The sequence below is a fragment of the Cottoperca gobio genome, chromosome 1 (genome assembly GCF_900634415.1).
Source record: "Cottoperca gobio chromosome 1, fCotGob3.1, whole genome shotgun sequence".
Classification (NCBI taxonomy): Eukaryota; Metazoa; Chordata; class Actinopteri; order Perciformes; family Bovichtidae; genus Cottoperca; species Cottoperca gobio.
The window spans coordinates 10487669-10504718 of NC_041355.1; the positions used below are offsets into that span (position 1 = coordinate 10487669).

At 41.7% G+C, this 17050-nt stretch overlaps 1 protein-coding gene across 1 annotated transcript in view; it reads right to left on the minus strand.

Annotated features, from left to right (window-relative positions):
* Positions 1-511: 511 nt before the first annotated feature.
* The window catches only part of ank2a (ankyrin 2a, neuronal), a 77755-nt gene continuing 61216 nt past the window's right edge, over positions 512-17050 (minus strand). Inside the window, exons 46-52 of the mRNA XM_029443528.1 lie at positions 5153-7009; positions 4595-4684; positions 4101-4184; positions 3725-3889; positions 3401-3574; positions 3166-3257; positions 512-2552 (exon numbers count right to left, since the gene is read on the minus strand). Coding sequence (XP_029299388.1) covers positions 2345-2552; positions 3166-3257; positions 3401-3574; positions 3725-3889; positions 4101-4184; positions 4595-4684; positions 5153-7009 — 2670 coding nt within the window. The 3' untranslated portion in view covers positions 512-2344. The remainder of the gene's footprint in view (positions 2553-3165; positions 3258-3400; positions 3575-3724; positions 3890-4100; positions 4185-4594; positions 4685-5152; positions 7010-17050) is intronic.

The window sequence follows — 17050 nt, forward strand, 5'->3', positions numbered from 1 at the left end:
AGAGCCATGATATATGTATCCAAAATGATTTTATATAGATGTGCATACAGAAAAAAAAAACACACACACACACACACACACACACACACACACACACACACACACACACACACACACACACACACACACACACAGAGATAACATCAATAACATCATATCAAGTGATATTTCACAAGCAACTGATTTGAGTGTCTTAATAAATGTAGTACATCCAGCCTTATGCTGGCTTGGAATTAAATTGATTATAATATATTCTGTCTATTTTTGCTTTCAAATTGTTACTCTGCATAATTTAACCATATTAAATTCTATTATTGAATCTGTCATTTCCATATACATTTTCATATGGGTGTTAAAAAAAACCTGCTGTTGAGATTCCTCCTCTATTTCCTTTGAGGCCCAACTGGGGGCAGCACCAGGGCACATAGATGGTATTGTATATTCAAGTTAGCGTTTGAACTGATACAGTACTGTACAAATTGTACACAAGGTATAACAAGATACAACACTATACATTTGTAGATTTTTATTCTCTATCAGCCATAGACACACTGCAGCCATTTTGTTTTTGTCTTTTTGAATTTTGATACAGTAATACATGCCCTTATAGATATTTATATATGCATTGTATATGTATATAACTGTCATCATCACAGAAAAGGGATGCTGATTCTTCAAAATTAAAAGCATACCTGTCACAGTGAACTTCCACTAGTTTGCATTTTACATTTTTCTAAATCACAAAATAAACAGTGATAGTGAAATAAATACATTACATGTTGTAGATACATACAGTAGCGATGCTCAGAGCTGTGAATAATGGTATGGTTAAGCTCTCAACCTGCCTCATTGCGTGTGTGCCTTGTGTATCATTATCTTGCATTTATCATCTGACCCGCAAAAATTAAACTATCTCTGTTGCTAAGATATACTATACCTCTTTGCCTGTGCACAAAAAGCATGGAGGTGCTCCCTCATGACATTCAGGAGTGCAAATGCGGTTTGTGTAAAATGTTTCTTTTCTACGCTGACAAAAACCAACACACTCTTTTACTACACTCAGACTCATTCACTCACAAAAACACAGCACACAACTGCCAACAACTGGCCCAACACTTGTTCTAAAGATAATCTAATAAAGTCTAAAATAAATAAAGCAGAAACACCTGATCACCTTACCACAAATGTCATACCAGACAAGTGACTCTCAAACAGCTGTGATGATCTTATTCTCCAGCGGCAAGATTAAATAAGCTATCTATACTTGCTAGTAAACTAAACTCAAAATCAAAAATCAAAATTAAACTAAGACATCTTCAAAAAAACAGAGTTTAAAATCAGCCTATGATAATTCTGACAATACCCTCTCTTTATCTCACACTCGAACATACACAGTACAACCTCACTCAGACATTCACCATTCATACAGTATGAGTCAAGATCAACAATTTAAGAGAAAAGGCCCAAAAAACAAATGAAATGAAACATAATAACACGGAAAGAAAGACACATAGAGAAGGGAAAGAGACGCAGAAGGGCAATCCATACAACTACAAAGCAGTCAAAGCTAGGATCATAATGACGGATGTTGATTAGTCATGCCTTCTCTACATTACATTAGTGATTATTAATTCCTAGGCTACTGATGTCAGTAATGTCTATATTATAGATAATATATAATTGCCAAAGACAGATTACACATAGCCTACACAAAACACAGCAGCAGCAGTAAAATTCAGTGTCGATACAGTCTGGTTTTCTCTGTGTGACATCTTGACCACCTGAATCAAAAGAGCGGAGAGGCTAGAACAGTGCGTGAGACAGTTTATAATTAAGGGATATCTGAGAAACTCTGGTTGTGAGAGGCAGTGCAGTGTGAGAGATATTGTCTTTCAGTCCAAGCACCTACTCAAAGAGTAGTACCAGTATGTTGCAGGTAAAGTGTTCTTTACCTGCAGGAGGTTTTCTGAGTTAGTTGATGTGAAAAGTATTCTCCTGTTTTTTTGTGTTTTTTTGTGTTGCTCTACCACAGCATCAAGACAAAAAGATCAATTCTGACATGGTAAGTGAAATGAATAAGGAAAACAACAGAAGGCTCTCTTTGGTCACAAAATGGCAAAGCAACATCAGAACATGAAAGGAAAACCCTGAATACATTATAACAGCCAGGGAAGAAAAACAAATTGTGAACAAAAGGTCATCTTCCAGGACTTAAATGGGAAGACAGTGGTAGCTTTGAGGTGCCATGGTGCACACTGGGATTGCATGTGGCTAATGCATAGGATTTGGGTGGGACTTTAGCATGGGCAGAGCCAGGGAGCGGGAGGGAGTGTTACACATTCTTCTACTCATCCTCCTCTTCTTCGTCCTCATCATTGTCCTCCGTTTTGTCTTTGTTGTAGCGGTGAAAGAGTTTGTGGAGATGCTGCTGGAGGTCATGTGTTATTGACCCTTTTCTGGGGTTGTCCACTTGCTCTAGAAGGACCTGTTTGCGCTGCCCAGCCTCCTTCACCACTGTTCGTCTGTGGGTGCGACCTTTACGCATGTGGGCCCTAGAGAGGGATCAAGGAGGGAGAGGAAACAAGCAGAGAAATACAGGTCAGCATCATCAAAAATGTTTACCTAAGGCTCTGCGGAAATTAGACCTATAGAAGAAACATATGTTGCTATATTTTAAAGACATGTTATGGGAAAGAAAACACACCCAAAAATGAAATCATGCTTTGTAAATCCAGCATTCAATTGTGATCACTTGCACAACATAGCTACTTTATAGCTGCAGAAACCTTGTTCTAGCTCATCCTCTCTGAGAGGCTAAAGGTGTCACAATACATAACAGTGCACAGCAAAAACAATAGAAATGACATATCTCACCATATCTTCATTGTATGTAATCTTTTTTTTGATTTATAAAGAATACAAATATTGTACAGTACACTACTGACTAAGTGGTTAATGATAGCAACATTAGCAAACATTAGTCAATATTAGTAGAACTGACAAACCTACAGCACTTCACACCCACACAATACAAGTAGTCACACCCACACAATACAAGTAGTCACACACACACACACACACACACACACACACACACACACACACACACACACACACACACACACACACACACACACAAACAAGTGCACTCCAACACTCACACACCTCCTGACCACAGTTCCATCTTCTTTGACAGTCTCTCTCTCTACCACAGGAGGGAGCTCTGTTCTGCTAAAACCACTTATATAACCTAGTGCCTGGTGGCATGAAATGGAGAGAACAGTATTCACTTAATTTGGAATGATTTAATTATAAAAACAAAAAAATAGAGACATGGTACTTCTCCATGAGCATGCAAGCTACATATGTACAATAATGGTGACAATGTTAATCAACAAACCTGTTTGAAGTCATCTTGGGCCGAGGGGAGGTCAGAGGCCAAAGACGGATCACCCTGGTGTGTCATTTTCCTTTCACCCTCCACCACCGTTGTCCTTTCCACGTGACTGACATTCCAACCTTCTGCTGTCTCTGGACTTGATGCTGAGAAACCCTCACATTCAGCAAATGTTACCTAAGTTAGAAGAAAAAGTTTTTGTTTGTTATTTGATTGTTTCTTATATACTACTACTAATATGAATGTTGCAGCGTCTGGTATTTTCTGTTAAAAAGAGATTTTGAAGACTATGATAATGAACACACACATAATACACAGTACACGCACCTCTGTGTAGTCCCCCTCACTCTTTAGTACAATCCGCTTCACCACCTTAGAGTATCCATCTCCCTCTGGCATACTAATGGACCCCTGTGGACCTCCTTCTGATGACACCTCTTCACGCTCCACACCATCCACGGAAACACATTTGCGAATTATTTTACGTGTAACCTGAGGAAGATCATGTATTTAAAAACCATTAGGTGGTGAAGTATTTAAAAAAAGAAAAGAAAAGGTAACCAACCACATTCCAGAAAGTAATGTTGTCTGTCTCTGAATGAAATGGAGAAACTATTCAACAAAGAGCCTTTGGTATTGCTGCACACAATTAAATACTGCCATGTGATGTGTGTATGAGAGCTTACATAAAATATTGTTTTACCTTTTTGACAACAATGTGTCCATTTTCATCCTTGTATTTTTCTTCCATCACTGACTGAGTGGGGAGGTCAGGCATTTCATCAGCCTATAAGGGAAACAAGACAAGCAATAATTAGGAATGCTAACTTGGCTCAGTGTAATATTTATGCGTTTATGTATCCACTTCAAACATAACACGTTACAGAAAAATAAGACGACAAACATAAATTTTAGGTAGTAATTTGGTTAGAGAATAGGGACTTTGGGATACAGGAAACAAACTTGGGTTTGTCAAAAAACAATGACAAAGAAGTGCTCACAGTAGCAAAAAACAGGTTCAGCCATTTCTGCAAATGAAGTAGCAGGTTTCTTATAAACCCTAAATAAATCTTCAAAAACCTATTTTTCACGCATTTTGATTAAAGTTAAACAGTAAACATTTTTTTAAAGTTGCAATCTGAAAGTCTCACCCTCCATGCTCACATAAAACCTCATCAATCATGCTGAATCAGATACCTGAATGACAACTCTCCTTCGCACTATTCTGGTGGTCAAAAATTCATCATCTGAACTTTCTGACATTGATCCGAGTTCTGCAGTGATTTCCTGACCAAGCAACACAAATCCATCAACATTTAATAGATGACAATATATTACTGCTATGTTTGCAGCAAAGCAAGCAATAAACAGAGTGGTATGGTGCACTTTCTGTTAATGTTGAGTATTTTATCATTCATTTTCATATCTTACATTGGAAAGTACAACATGGCAGTCTGTAAGTTGGAAAACCTTTGCAAAACATACCATGCTTTCACTTAATTAAATCATGAATATATGGATTGCTGATGAGAAAACATGTAGCTTATGTTGTTACAGGCAACACAGTGACATGCTGAGTTAGGACTGGTTAAATCTAAAATCAAAATAAAATAAGGGTTATGAGGAGTTTTAGATCCCATCCATGTGGCCAGAGGGTTAGCAGTCATTCCTCTCTGAAGCAAATATAATATTTGGTTAAGCTCAGCTCCGGGAAAAAACTTGCAGGTTGAGGTGGTTTACCAAATCTCATCTTACCCTTGTCAGAGATTTAACAGTATCGTCATATGCCTCAATTTTAAAGACAGGAGGCGGTTGTGAAGCCTCACAAAAGGTGAATTCTTCATCCGATAACTCTTCATTCTCTTCGTGTAAATTATAAAGAAGCTCATGGACAAACGGAGTATCTTCATAATCTTCACTTCCAGAGGACAACAGGACTCTTCGGTTCACCTTTTCTAACACTTTAGGAAGCCTGAGATGGGGCTCCTGGGGCTGATCTCCATTTGACCTAGTACTTATCTCAGGTTCATCAGGCTCAGTCTCTGAGTAATCTGATGCAGCCTGTATGCAGTCAAAGTAAGAATCTGGGTCAGAGTATTCAAAGGTTGAGCTGTCTGCACCACTATTCACAACTTCTGCATAATCTGGAGGCATGTGGGTATAGATGATTGTGGTAGAAGAGACTTCTGCATACCCAGGTGGGATGCTGTACTCCTCATCGGAGGTTAATGAAGTTGTCTCTGCTTTAGGTTTAACTGGAGTGGGCTGGGAGGCAAACAACTCAGAGTCTACTGGAGTCAGAGATTCTTGTAAATGCTGTCCACTGGTCCTTGGCCTATCCTCATCTGAGGATGTCTCCAAGTTTCCTGGGGAGAGGTATGGCCTATCCTCATCTGAGGATGTCTCCAAATTCCCTGGGGAGGGGTATGTCATCAGTTCCTCAAAGCAAAAAAGTCTTGCAGGTGTATCTGGCTCCAGAGTCAAATCAGAAAGAGACTGAGAAGAGACATCTTCAGTCTGAATGTCTTCAACAAAGGTTGCCTCCCATACATGTGGAAGTTGATCTTGGATAATCAGTGTTGATATTTCTTCTGTCACACCCATTGAGGCTTTAGAGGATGTAGCTGATTGAAGTTCTTTTTGACTTTGAAGATTGTCAGTTGTAGAATCTTCCTCAGAAAATTTAGCCAGGTGTTCCTCAGGTATGTCAAATGGACTCGTTGCAGCTACTTCGGGGAAAGACACTGAAGAAAATGTCTCGGTAGCATATTCATCATATAAACTGGACAGGAATATGTCCACAGGAAAACTTGAGTTGATCACAAATCTTTGGGGAGACTCTGGAGTTGAACGGGGCTCAGTTAGGGATACAGGACTATTTTTACGACTCCCAAGGCTTGATGGTGCAACTGTCTCAGAGGTTTTTGTTAGATCAGGAGTGACTGAGACTACTTCAGGTTCATCTTGAATGGATGTCTGGAAATTTGCAGGCTCTGTGACTGCTACATTTGTGTGGCTAGTATCTTCTGCAAGCTGTATAGCAGATGGCATGATGACTCTTAGGTTTTCACTATCTTCTGTATGGCACTGATTTTCAGGAGAAAGGTCTTCAAAGTCATAAATTTGATCAACTTCAGGGCTTTCATCACTGAATTCTGACAGAAGTGGGAAATGTGTTTCTGGACTAAATTTAAGTTTCATCTCCTCGAGATCTGACAGCAGCTGGTCAAGTTGAGGGGATCCAGACTCTGGTGGTGTTGGAGTGGACTCTGAGGACATGATAATTTGGTCATCTGGACTTTCTTGAGCTGTTTGACAGAGTGAGTCTGTGGTCGCTGAGCTGGATTTAGCCTTTTCGCTTTGTTTGGGGAATGACAGTTTTTTATCTTTTTCCTGTGGTGAGCTACTTTGATTGGTAAATGTGATTTCAGATTGTGTTTTACTTAGGTCAAAGGTACCTGGAAGTGCTAATTCTATTTTTTCAGTGGAAAGTGTGTTTGAATCATATGCCGAGGACGGTGTCTCGGAGGGAAAGACCTGATTCTGTCCCAAATAAAAAAACATTGGTTTTGAAGATTCTGAAACATTTGTCCTGGAAGATGCTGTTGATACCTGCAAGAAATGATAAAATGGGATGGGAAAAAATATATAAATATGATTTATGATTTATTTTGGTGATGAAAGGATTTATTAAATTAAGCATGCGTTTGTCAAAGACAGGCTCTATGAGAGCAGTGTCTCAAATGAGGAAATTCAATTGTAGCCCACCTGCGTTTAGGCCATTGCAGTTGTATCTTATATATATTAATATCATTTATCTTACAGACCACATACAATTTAAAATGCATTACATACATGTAATGTCTGATTAATATGCTGAAAAATTAGAGATTAAAATATATTTTTACAGAAAGTCTTGATAATAGCATATTACATTGAGAACATCACTGACAACACAATATCATTTTACAATAATAAAAGCAGGGCACAAGTGAATTTGAGTCAAAAACAGGATTTGGTGTAACATGAAGGTGGACATGCAACATTTTACTCTCATTCAAGTAAGTGTTCATTGCTTAGTCATAATATAAGGGTAGGAAGCACTGCACTTCACACAACAATGCTCAACATACTAGTTTATAGTATTTTAAACAAACAAGCGCGACTACTGTAATGTCTAGCCACAGACATGCGATTATGTCATCACAATTAATGTCGCAACTGAACTGGGGTGGTGATTGCCTAGTGGTCTAGTGGTACGGCTTCCAAATACTACACCAGACGGTTGTGAGTTCATTACCAGGGCTGCCACCATTGTGCCCCTGAGCAAGGTACTTAACCTTGAGTTGCTCCAGGGAAACTGTCCCTATAGTTAGTTCACTGTAAGTCTTTCTGGATAAGAGCGTCTGCTGTATGACCTGTAATGTAATGAACTGAATTTAAAATCCAGCTTCTTTGGATATGGCTATCACTAGTGCACAGTCATGTTAGGAAACATTACAGGTACTGATGGAGGGGTATTTCTTTGTGAACTGTTTTTATTCTTGTTATGAAAACAGTGGGAGCCTGTGCATAACAGATAGCTGTTGCAAGTACATCTAAATAGATCTAAATAGCACTATGCAATTTATTGCAACTATAGTTTATTGAAATCTTAGAAAAAATTAATAAAATATCTGGCACCTTAAGGTATAATTAAGGTACTTGAATCTCTTTAGGCTTGAGTCAGTCAGGTCAGACATTTTAAAGTCCATTGGTTAGTTCCTTATCTATGTAGCTTATGAGAATGTTCCATACCAGGACAATACTATCATGTCACAAAGACAAGATCACTCTGTAATTTCCATTAGTTGTGCTTCACTTCACTGCTTTAAGGTAAACATGCCACAGCAAGATGGTGATGCTTCTAGGTGTTGTTAGTAAAAGCTTGGGGCAAAAGTTCTATATTCACACTTTATGTATTGCCATACTTTTGAAAGCACTGCAACACTGCATTCACTGCTAAGCAAGAGCTTGTGCTGTCTTACCGACACCAAGGAACCTTTGCTCTCGTCCTCGCTCATGGATTTTCTTTTCATGTTCTTGGAAAACAAATCTTGGGCTTGTGTCATCTTTAATTGTGATTCAGGCTTTGTCCGTTTATGTGTGTGCACAAGTGATCTTCGTTTCACTGATTCTCTCTTTGATTGAGTTTGTTTATGGAAAGCCTCCTTAGGCCGAACAGCATGATGACATTCAAAAAATAATTCTACAGATGGCATGTGACTCAAGCAAAACTGGCTAATTCTGTGTGATCTAAAATGTTCTAATCTAGGTTGTTTGCTGTCCAGGGAGGAAGCATGACTAAAAAAGACCGGTCGTTTTTGTTTGAGGAGGAAGCTATGGGTCCTGTCTCAACTGTTACAGTTGGTGGCATCAGCATTTCAGGATGTGAATCCATTACAGTCAGATCAAGTACTGTTGAGTGGGATACTGAGGGATTCTGTAATAGTTTAGAGTCTGCTATGATGCTTTCAAATCGACAAAATTTGGCTGGGCTATGTGGCTCTCCCATGCTGACTGTTACATCTTCAAATTTGTTTTGATCACAAGCCTTCTCAGAAAATGCCTCAATTGAATCTTCAAATAAATCAACTTTATCGCAGAAATATCTTTCTTCATGAACTGGATCATGGATGTGTGCAAGTGAAAACTTTGAAAAGTGTTGTTCTGCAAAACGTGTAGGGATTTTGTCATGTTTTTCTAGTGTACCACTGCAAGACAGTATTTCTAGGGTAGATTGACAGAATCTTATTTTACAGCAAGAACATTTTCCCTTATAGATTGGATCATACAAATGTGACATTAAATTGCTAACAAAAGGCTTGTATTTTACCCTGTATTCCTTTGTATTAATTGTGCAATCTGATGAAATGCATTTTTTTACGGTTTGAGGAATGTCCGTTTTTTCAAGTTTGAGGGAGGTCAGTTTTTTCTTTAAGTCATATTCTGAAGCAGAGTTTTCAGGAGACAGTGGTTTGATTTCAGAGAAAAAGTAGCCGATGGAAGATCTATTTTCCTCAAAGTCTGATAAAACTGACTGCGGGGACTCTGGCCTGGTATCCTCAAATAGGGTTTCCAGACAAAAATCAGTGCCTTCCCAGTCCGAAAATGTTGATTGTGGTGTAAACGACCTGTGCCTTGACAATTCCACATCGTAAGCGATATGGTTGAATCTGAACTGAGGAACTGGTGAGTCAGGAGAGAGGGACCTACATTCACTTTGAGATGCCACTGAATCTGGGGAGGGTGCTCTAAAGTTGGCCAACCAGTCCTGCAGGAGCGAAAAGTCAAAATCTGAAGACACGGATTCTGGGGATAACGCCCTGCTTCTAAATAACTTATCATGTTCAAAGTCGGATAATACTGACTGCGGGGACTCTGGTCTATTATCGTCAAACAGGGTTTCCAGACAAAAATCAGTGCCTTCCCAGTCCGAAAATGTCGATTGTGGTGTAAACGACCTGTGCCTTGACAATTCCACATCGTAAGCGATATGGTTGAATCTGAACTGAGGAACTGGTGAGTCAGGAGAGAGGGACCTACATTCACTTTGAGATGCCACTGAATCTGGGGAGGGTGCTCTAAAGTTGGCCAACCAGTCCTGCAGGAGCGAAAAGTCAAAATCTGAAGACACGGATTCTGGGGATAACGCCCTGCTTCTAAATAACTTATCAAGTTCAAAGTCGGATAATACTGACTGCGGGGACTCTGGTCTACTATCGTCAAACAGGGTTTCCAGACAAAAATCAGTGCCTTCCCAGTCCGAAAATGTCGATTGTGGTGTAAACGACCTGTGCCTTGACAATTCCACATCGTAAGCGATATGGTTGAATCTGAACTGAGGAACTGGTGAGTCAGGAGAGAGGGACCTACATTCACTTTGAGATGCCACTGAATCTGGGGAGGGTGCTCTAAAGTTGGCCAACCAGTCCTGCAGGAGCGAAAAGTCAAAATCTGAAGACACGGATTCTGGGGATAACGCCCTGCTTCTAAATAACTTATCAAGTTCAAAGTCGGATAATACTGACTGCGGGGACTCTGGTCTACTATCGTCAAACAGGGTTTCCAGACAAAAATCAGTGCCTTCCCAGTCCGAAAATGTCGATTGTGGTGTAAACGACCTGGGTCTTGACAATTCCACATTGTAACCGATATACGGAGATCTGAATTGAGGAACAGGTGAGTCAGGAGAAAGGGGCCTACATTCACTTTGAGACGCCACTGACTCAGGAGACTGTGGTCTTACTTTGTCGAGCCAGTCCTCTATGGAGGATTGATTGCACTCTTTGTCTGAAGACACTGACAGAGGCCAAATAGATATAAACTCAAATGGTTTACAGACCAACAAAGCGTCTGCTTGTCGTTCCTGTGTTAGACCCCGCACAACATCTGCATATGTAAAAGGTCTTGCAGCTGACAATGGTGGGGACGCAGTTACACTTATGCTTGTGTGTTTAGCATCAACCTGTAAAGTCGATGAATCTGGCGAATCTGGTCTGTTGTCGTCAAATAACTCCTCAAGACAAAATCCTGAATGCTCAACATCTGACAGTGATGAAAGAGATGATACTGGTCTACTTCCACACAACTGCAAGTAATAGTTACAATGTTGACTGTTCATTTGGCCAAATGTCATGCGAGGACACAAAGAATGCTGCTCAACTGACACCACAGATTCTGGGGATGATGCTCTAAATTCTGCCAACCAGTCTTGCAGGAGTGAAAAGTCAAAATTGGAAGAAACAGATTCCGGGGACAACACCCTGCTACTAAATAACTTATCATGTTCAAATTCTGATAAAACTGACTGCGTGGACTCTGGCCTGGTATCCTCAAATAGGGTTTCCAGACAAAAATCAGTGCCTTCCCAGTCCGAAAATGTTGATTGTGGTGTAAACGACCTGTGCCTTGACAATTCCACATCGTAAGCGATATGGTTGAATCTGAACTGAGGAACTGGTGAGTCAGGAGAGAGGGACCTACATTCACTTTGAGATGCCACTGAATCTGGGGAGGGTGCTCTAAAGTTGGCCAACCAGTCCTGCAGGAGCGAAAAGTCAAAATCTGAAGACACGGATTCTGGGGATAACGCCCTGCTTCTAAATAACTTATCAAGTTCAAAGTCGGATAATACTGACTGCGGGGACTCTGGTCTACTATCGTCAAACAGGGTTTCCAGACAAAAATCAGTGCCTTCCCAGTCCGAAAATGTCGATTGTGGTGTAAACGACCTGTGCCTTGACAATTCCACATCGTAAGCGATATGGTTGAATCTGAACTGAGGAACTGGTGAGTCAGGAGAGAGGGACCTACATTCACTTTGAGATGCCACTGAATCTGGGGAGGGTGCTCTAAAGTTGGCCAACCAGTCCTGCAGGAGCGAAAAGTCAAAATCTGAAGACACGGATTCTGGGGATAACGCCCTGCTTCTAAATAACTTATCAAGTTCAAAGTCGGATAATACTGACTGCGGGGACTCTGGTCTACTATCGTCAAACAGGGTTTCCAGACAAAAATCAGTGCCTTCCCAGTCCGAAAATGTCGATTGTGGTGTAAACGACCTGTGCCTTGACAATTCCACATCGTAAGCGATATGGTTGAATCTGAACTGAGGAACTGGTGAGTCAGGAGAGAGGGACCTACATTCACTTTGAGATGCCACTGAATCTGGGGAGGGTGCTCTAAAGTTGGCCAACCAGTCCTGCAGGAGCGAAAAGTCAAAATCTGAAGACACGGATTCTGGGGATAACGCCCTGCTTCTAAATAACTTATCAAGTTCAAAGTCGGATAATACTGACTGCGGGGACTCTGGTCTACTATCGTCAAACAGGGTTTCCAGACAAAAATCAGTGCCTTCCCAGTCCGAAAATGTCGATTGTGGTGTAAACGACCTGGGTCTTGACAATTCCACATTGTAACCGATATACGGAGATCTGAATTGAGGAACAGGTGAGTCAGGAGAAAGGGGCCTACATTCACTTTGAGACGCCACTGACTCAGGAGACTGTGGTCTTACTTTGTCGAGCCAGTCCTCTATGGAGGATTGATTGCACTCTTTGTCTGAAGACACTGACAGAGGCCAAATAGATATAAACTCAAATGGTTTACAGACCAACAAAGCGTCTGCTTGTCGTTCCTGTGTTAGACCCCGCACAACATCTGCATATGTAAAAGGTCTTGCAGCTGACAATGGTGGGGACGCAGTTACACTTATGCTTGTGTGTTTAGCATCAACCTGTAAAGTCGATGAATCTGGCGAATCTGGTCTGTTGTCGTCAAATAACTCCTCAAGACAAAATCCTGAATGCTCAACATCTGACAGTGATGAAAGAGATGATACTGGTCTACTTCCACACAACTGCAAGTAATAGTTACAATGTTGACTGTTCATTTGGCCAAATGTCATGCGAGGACACAAAGAATGCTGCTCAACTGACGCCACAGATTCTGGGGATGATGCTCTAAATTCTGCCAACCAGTCTTGCAGGAGTGAAAAGTCAAAATTGGAAGAAACAGATTCCGGGGACAACACCCTGCTACTAAATAACTTATCATGTTCAAATTCTGATAAAACTGACTGCGTGGACTCTGGCCTGGTATCCTCAAATAGGGTTTCCAGACAAAAATCAGTGCCTTCCCAGTCCGAAAATGTCGATTGTGGTGTAAACGACCTGTGCCTTGACAATTCCACATCGTAAGCGATATGGTTGAATCTGAACTGAGGAACTGGTGAGTCAGGAGAGAGGGACCTACATTCACTTTGAGATGCCACTGAATCTGGGGAGGGTGCTCTAAAGTTGGCCAACCAGTCCTGCAGGAGCGAAAAGTCAAAATCTGAAGACACGGATTCTGGGGATAACGCCCTGCTTCTAAATAACTTATCAAGTTCAAAGTCGGATAATACTGACTGCGGGGACTCTGGTCTACTATCGTCAAACAGGGTTTCCAGACAAAAATCAGTGCCTTCCCAGTCCGAAAATGTCGATTGTGGTGTAAACGACCTGGGTCTTGACAATTCCACATTGTAACCGATATACGGAGATCTGAATTGAGGAACAGGTGAGTCAGGAGAAAGGGGCCTACATTCACTTTGAGACGCCACTGACTCAGGAGACTGTGGTCTTACTTTGTCGAGCCAGTCCTCTATGGAGGATTGATTGCACTCTTTGTCTGAAGACACTGACAGAGGCCAAATAGATATAAACTCAAATGGTTTACAGACCAACAAAGCGTCTGCTTGTCGTTCCTGTGTTAGACCCCGCACAACATCTGCATATGTAAAAGGTCTTGCAGCTGACAATGGTGGGGACGCAGTTACACTTATGCTTGTGTGTTTAGCATCAACCTGTAAAGTCGATGAATCTGGCGAATCTGGTCTGTTGTCGTCAAATAACTCCTCAAGACAAAATCCTGAATGCTCAACATCTGACAGTGATGAAAGAGATGATACTGGTCTACTTCCACACAACTGCAAGTAATAGTTACAATGTTGACTGTTCATTTGGCCAAATGTCATGCGAGGACACAAAGAATGCTGCTCAACTGACGCCACAGATTCTGGGGATGATGCTCTAAATTCTGCCAACCAGTCTTGCAGGAGTGAAAAGTCAAAATTGGAAGAAACAGATTCCGGGGACAACACCCTGCTACTAAATAACTTATCATGTTCAAATTCTGATAAAACTGACTGCGTGGACTCTGGCCTGGTATCCTCAAATAGGGTTTCCAGACAAAAATCAGTGCCTTCCCAGTCCGAAAATGTCGATTGTGGTGTAAACGACCTGTGCCTTGACAATTCCACATCGTAAGCGATATGGTTGAATCTGAACTGAGGAACTGGTGAGTCAGGAGAGAGGGACCTACATTCACTTTGAGATGCCACTGAATCTGGGGAGGGTGCTCTAAAGTTGGCCAACCAGTCCTGCAGGAGCGAAAAGTCAAAATCTGAAGACACGGATTCTGGGGATAACGCCCTGCTTCTAAATAACTTATCAAGTTCAAAGTCGGATAATACTGACTGCGGGGACTCTGGTCTACTATCGTCAAACAGGGTTTCCAGACAAAAATCAGTGCCTTCCCAGTCCGAAAATGTCGATTGTGGTGTAAACGACCTGGGTCTTGACAATTCCACATTGTAACCGATATACGGAGATCTGAATTGAGGAACAGGTGAGTCAGGAGAAAGGGGCCTACATTCACTTTGAGACGCCACTGACTCAGGAGACTGTGGTCTTACTTTGTCGAGCCAGTCCTCTATGGAGGATTGATTGCACTCTTTGTCTGAAGACACTGACAGAGGCCAAATAGATATAAACTCAAATGGTTTACAGACCAACAAAGCGTCTGCTTGTCGTTCCTGTGTTAGACCCCGCACAACATCTGCATATGTAAAAGGTCTTGCAGCTGACAATGGTGGGGACGCAGTTACACTTATGCTTGTGTGTTTAGCATCAACCTGTAAAGTCGATGAATCTGGCGAATCTGGTCTGTTGTCGTCAAATAACTCCTCAAGACAAAATCCTGAATGCTCAACATCTGACAGTGATGAAAGAGATGATACTGGTCTACTTCCACACAACTGCAAGTAATAGTTACAATGTTGACTGTTCATTTGGCCAAATGTCATGCGAGGACACAAAGAATGCTGCTCAACTGACGCCACAGATTCTGGGGATGATGCTCTAAATTCTGCCAACCAGTCTTGCAGGAGTGAAAAGTCAAAATTGGAAGAAACAGATTCCGGGGACAACACCCTGCTACTAAATAACTTATCATGTTCAAATTCTGATAAAACTGACTGCGTGGACTCTGGCCTGGTATCCTCAAATAGGGTTTCCAGACAAAAATCAGTGCCTTCCCAGTCCGAAAATGTCGATTGTGGTGTAAACGACCTGTGCCTTGACAATTCCACATCGTAAGCGATATGGTTGAATCTGAACTGAGGAACTGGTGAGTCAGGAGAGAGGGACCTACATTCACTTTGAGATGCCACTGAATCTGGGGAGGGTGCTCTAAAGTTGGCCAACCAGTCCTGCAGGAGCGAAAAGTCAAAATCTGAAGACACGGATTCTGGGGATAACGCCCTGCTTCTAAATAACTTATCAAGTTCAAAGTCGGATAATACTGACTGCGGGGACTCTGGTCTACTATCGTCAAACAGGGTTTCCAGACAAAAATCAGTGCCTTCCCAGTCCGAAAATGTCGATTGTGGTGTAAACGACCTGGGTCTTGACAATTCCACATTGTAACCGATATACGGAGATCTGAATTGAGGAACAGGTGAGTCAGGAGAAAGGGGCCTACATTCACTTTGAGACGCCACTGACTCAGGAGACTGTGGTCTTACTTTGTCGAGCCAGTCCTCTATGGAGGATTGATTGCACTCTTTGTCTGAAGACACTGACAGAGGCCAAATAGATATAAACTCAAATGGTTTACAGACCAACAAAGCGTCTGCTTGTCGTTCCTGTGTTAGACCCCGCACAACATCTGCATATGTAAAAGGTCTTGCAGCTGACAATGGTGGGGACGCAGTTACACTTATGCTTGTGTGTTTAGCATCAACCTGTAAAGTCGATGAATCTGGCGAATCTGGTCTGTTGTCGTCAAATAACTCCTCAAGACAAAATCCTGAATGCTCAACATCTGACAGTGATGAAAGAGATGATACTGGTCTACTTCCACACAACTGCAAGTAATAGTTACAATGTTGACTGTTCATTTGGCCAAATGTCATGCGAGGACACAAAGAATGCTGCTCAACTGACGCCACAGATTCTGGGGATGATGCTCTAAATTCTGCCAACCAGTCTTGCAGGAGTGAAAAGTCAAAATTGGAAGAAACAGATTCCGGGGACAACACCCTGCTACTAAATAACTTATCATGTTCAAATTCTGATAAAACTGACTGCGTGGACTCTGGCCTGGTATCCTCAAATAGGGTTTCCAGACAAAAATCAGTGCCTTCCCAGTCCGAAAATGTCGATTGTGGTGTAAACGACCTGTGCCTTGACAATTCCACATCGTAAGCGATATGGTTGAATCTGAACTGAGGAACTGGTGAGTCAGGAGAGAGGGACCTACATTCACTTTGAGATGCCACTGAATCTGGGGAGGGTGCTCTAAAGTTGGCCAACCAGTCCTGCAGGAGCGAAAAGTCAAAATCTGAAGACACGGATTCTGGGGATAACGCCCTGCTTCTAAATAACTTATCAAGTTCAAAGTCGGATAATACTGACTGCGGGGACTCTGGTCTACTATCGTCAAACAGGGTTTCCAGACAAAAATCAGTGCCTTCCCAGTCCGAAAATGTCGATTGTGGTGTAAACGACCTGGGTCTTGACAATTCCACATTGTAACCGATATACGGAGATCTGAATTGAGGAACAGGTGAGTCAGGAGAAAGGGGCCTACATTCACTTTGAGACGCCACTGACTCAGGAGACTGTGGTCTTACTTTGTCGAGCCAGTCCTCTATGGAGGATTGATTGCACTCTTTGTCTGAAGACACTGACAGAGGCCAAATAGATATAAACTCAAATGGTTTACAGACCAACAAAGCGTCTGCTTGTCGTTCCTGTGTTAGACCCCGCACAACATCTGCATATGTAA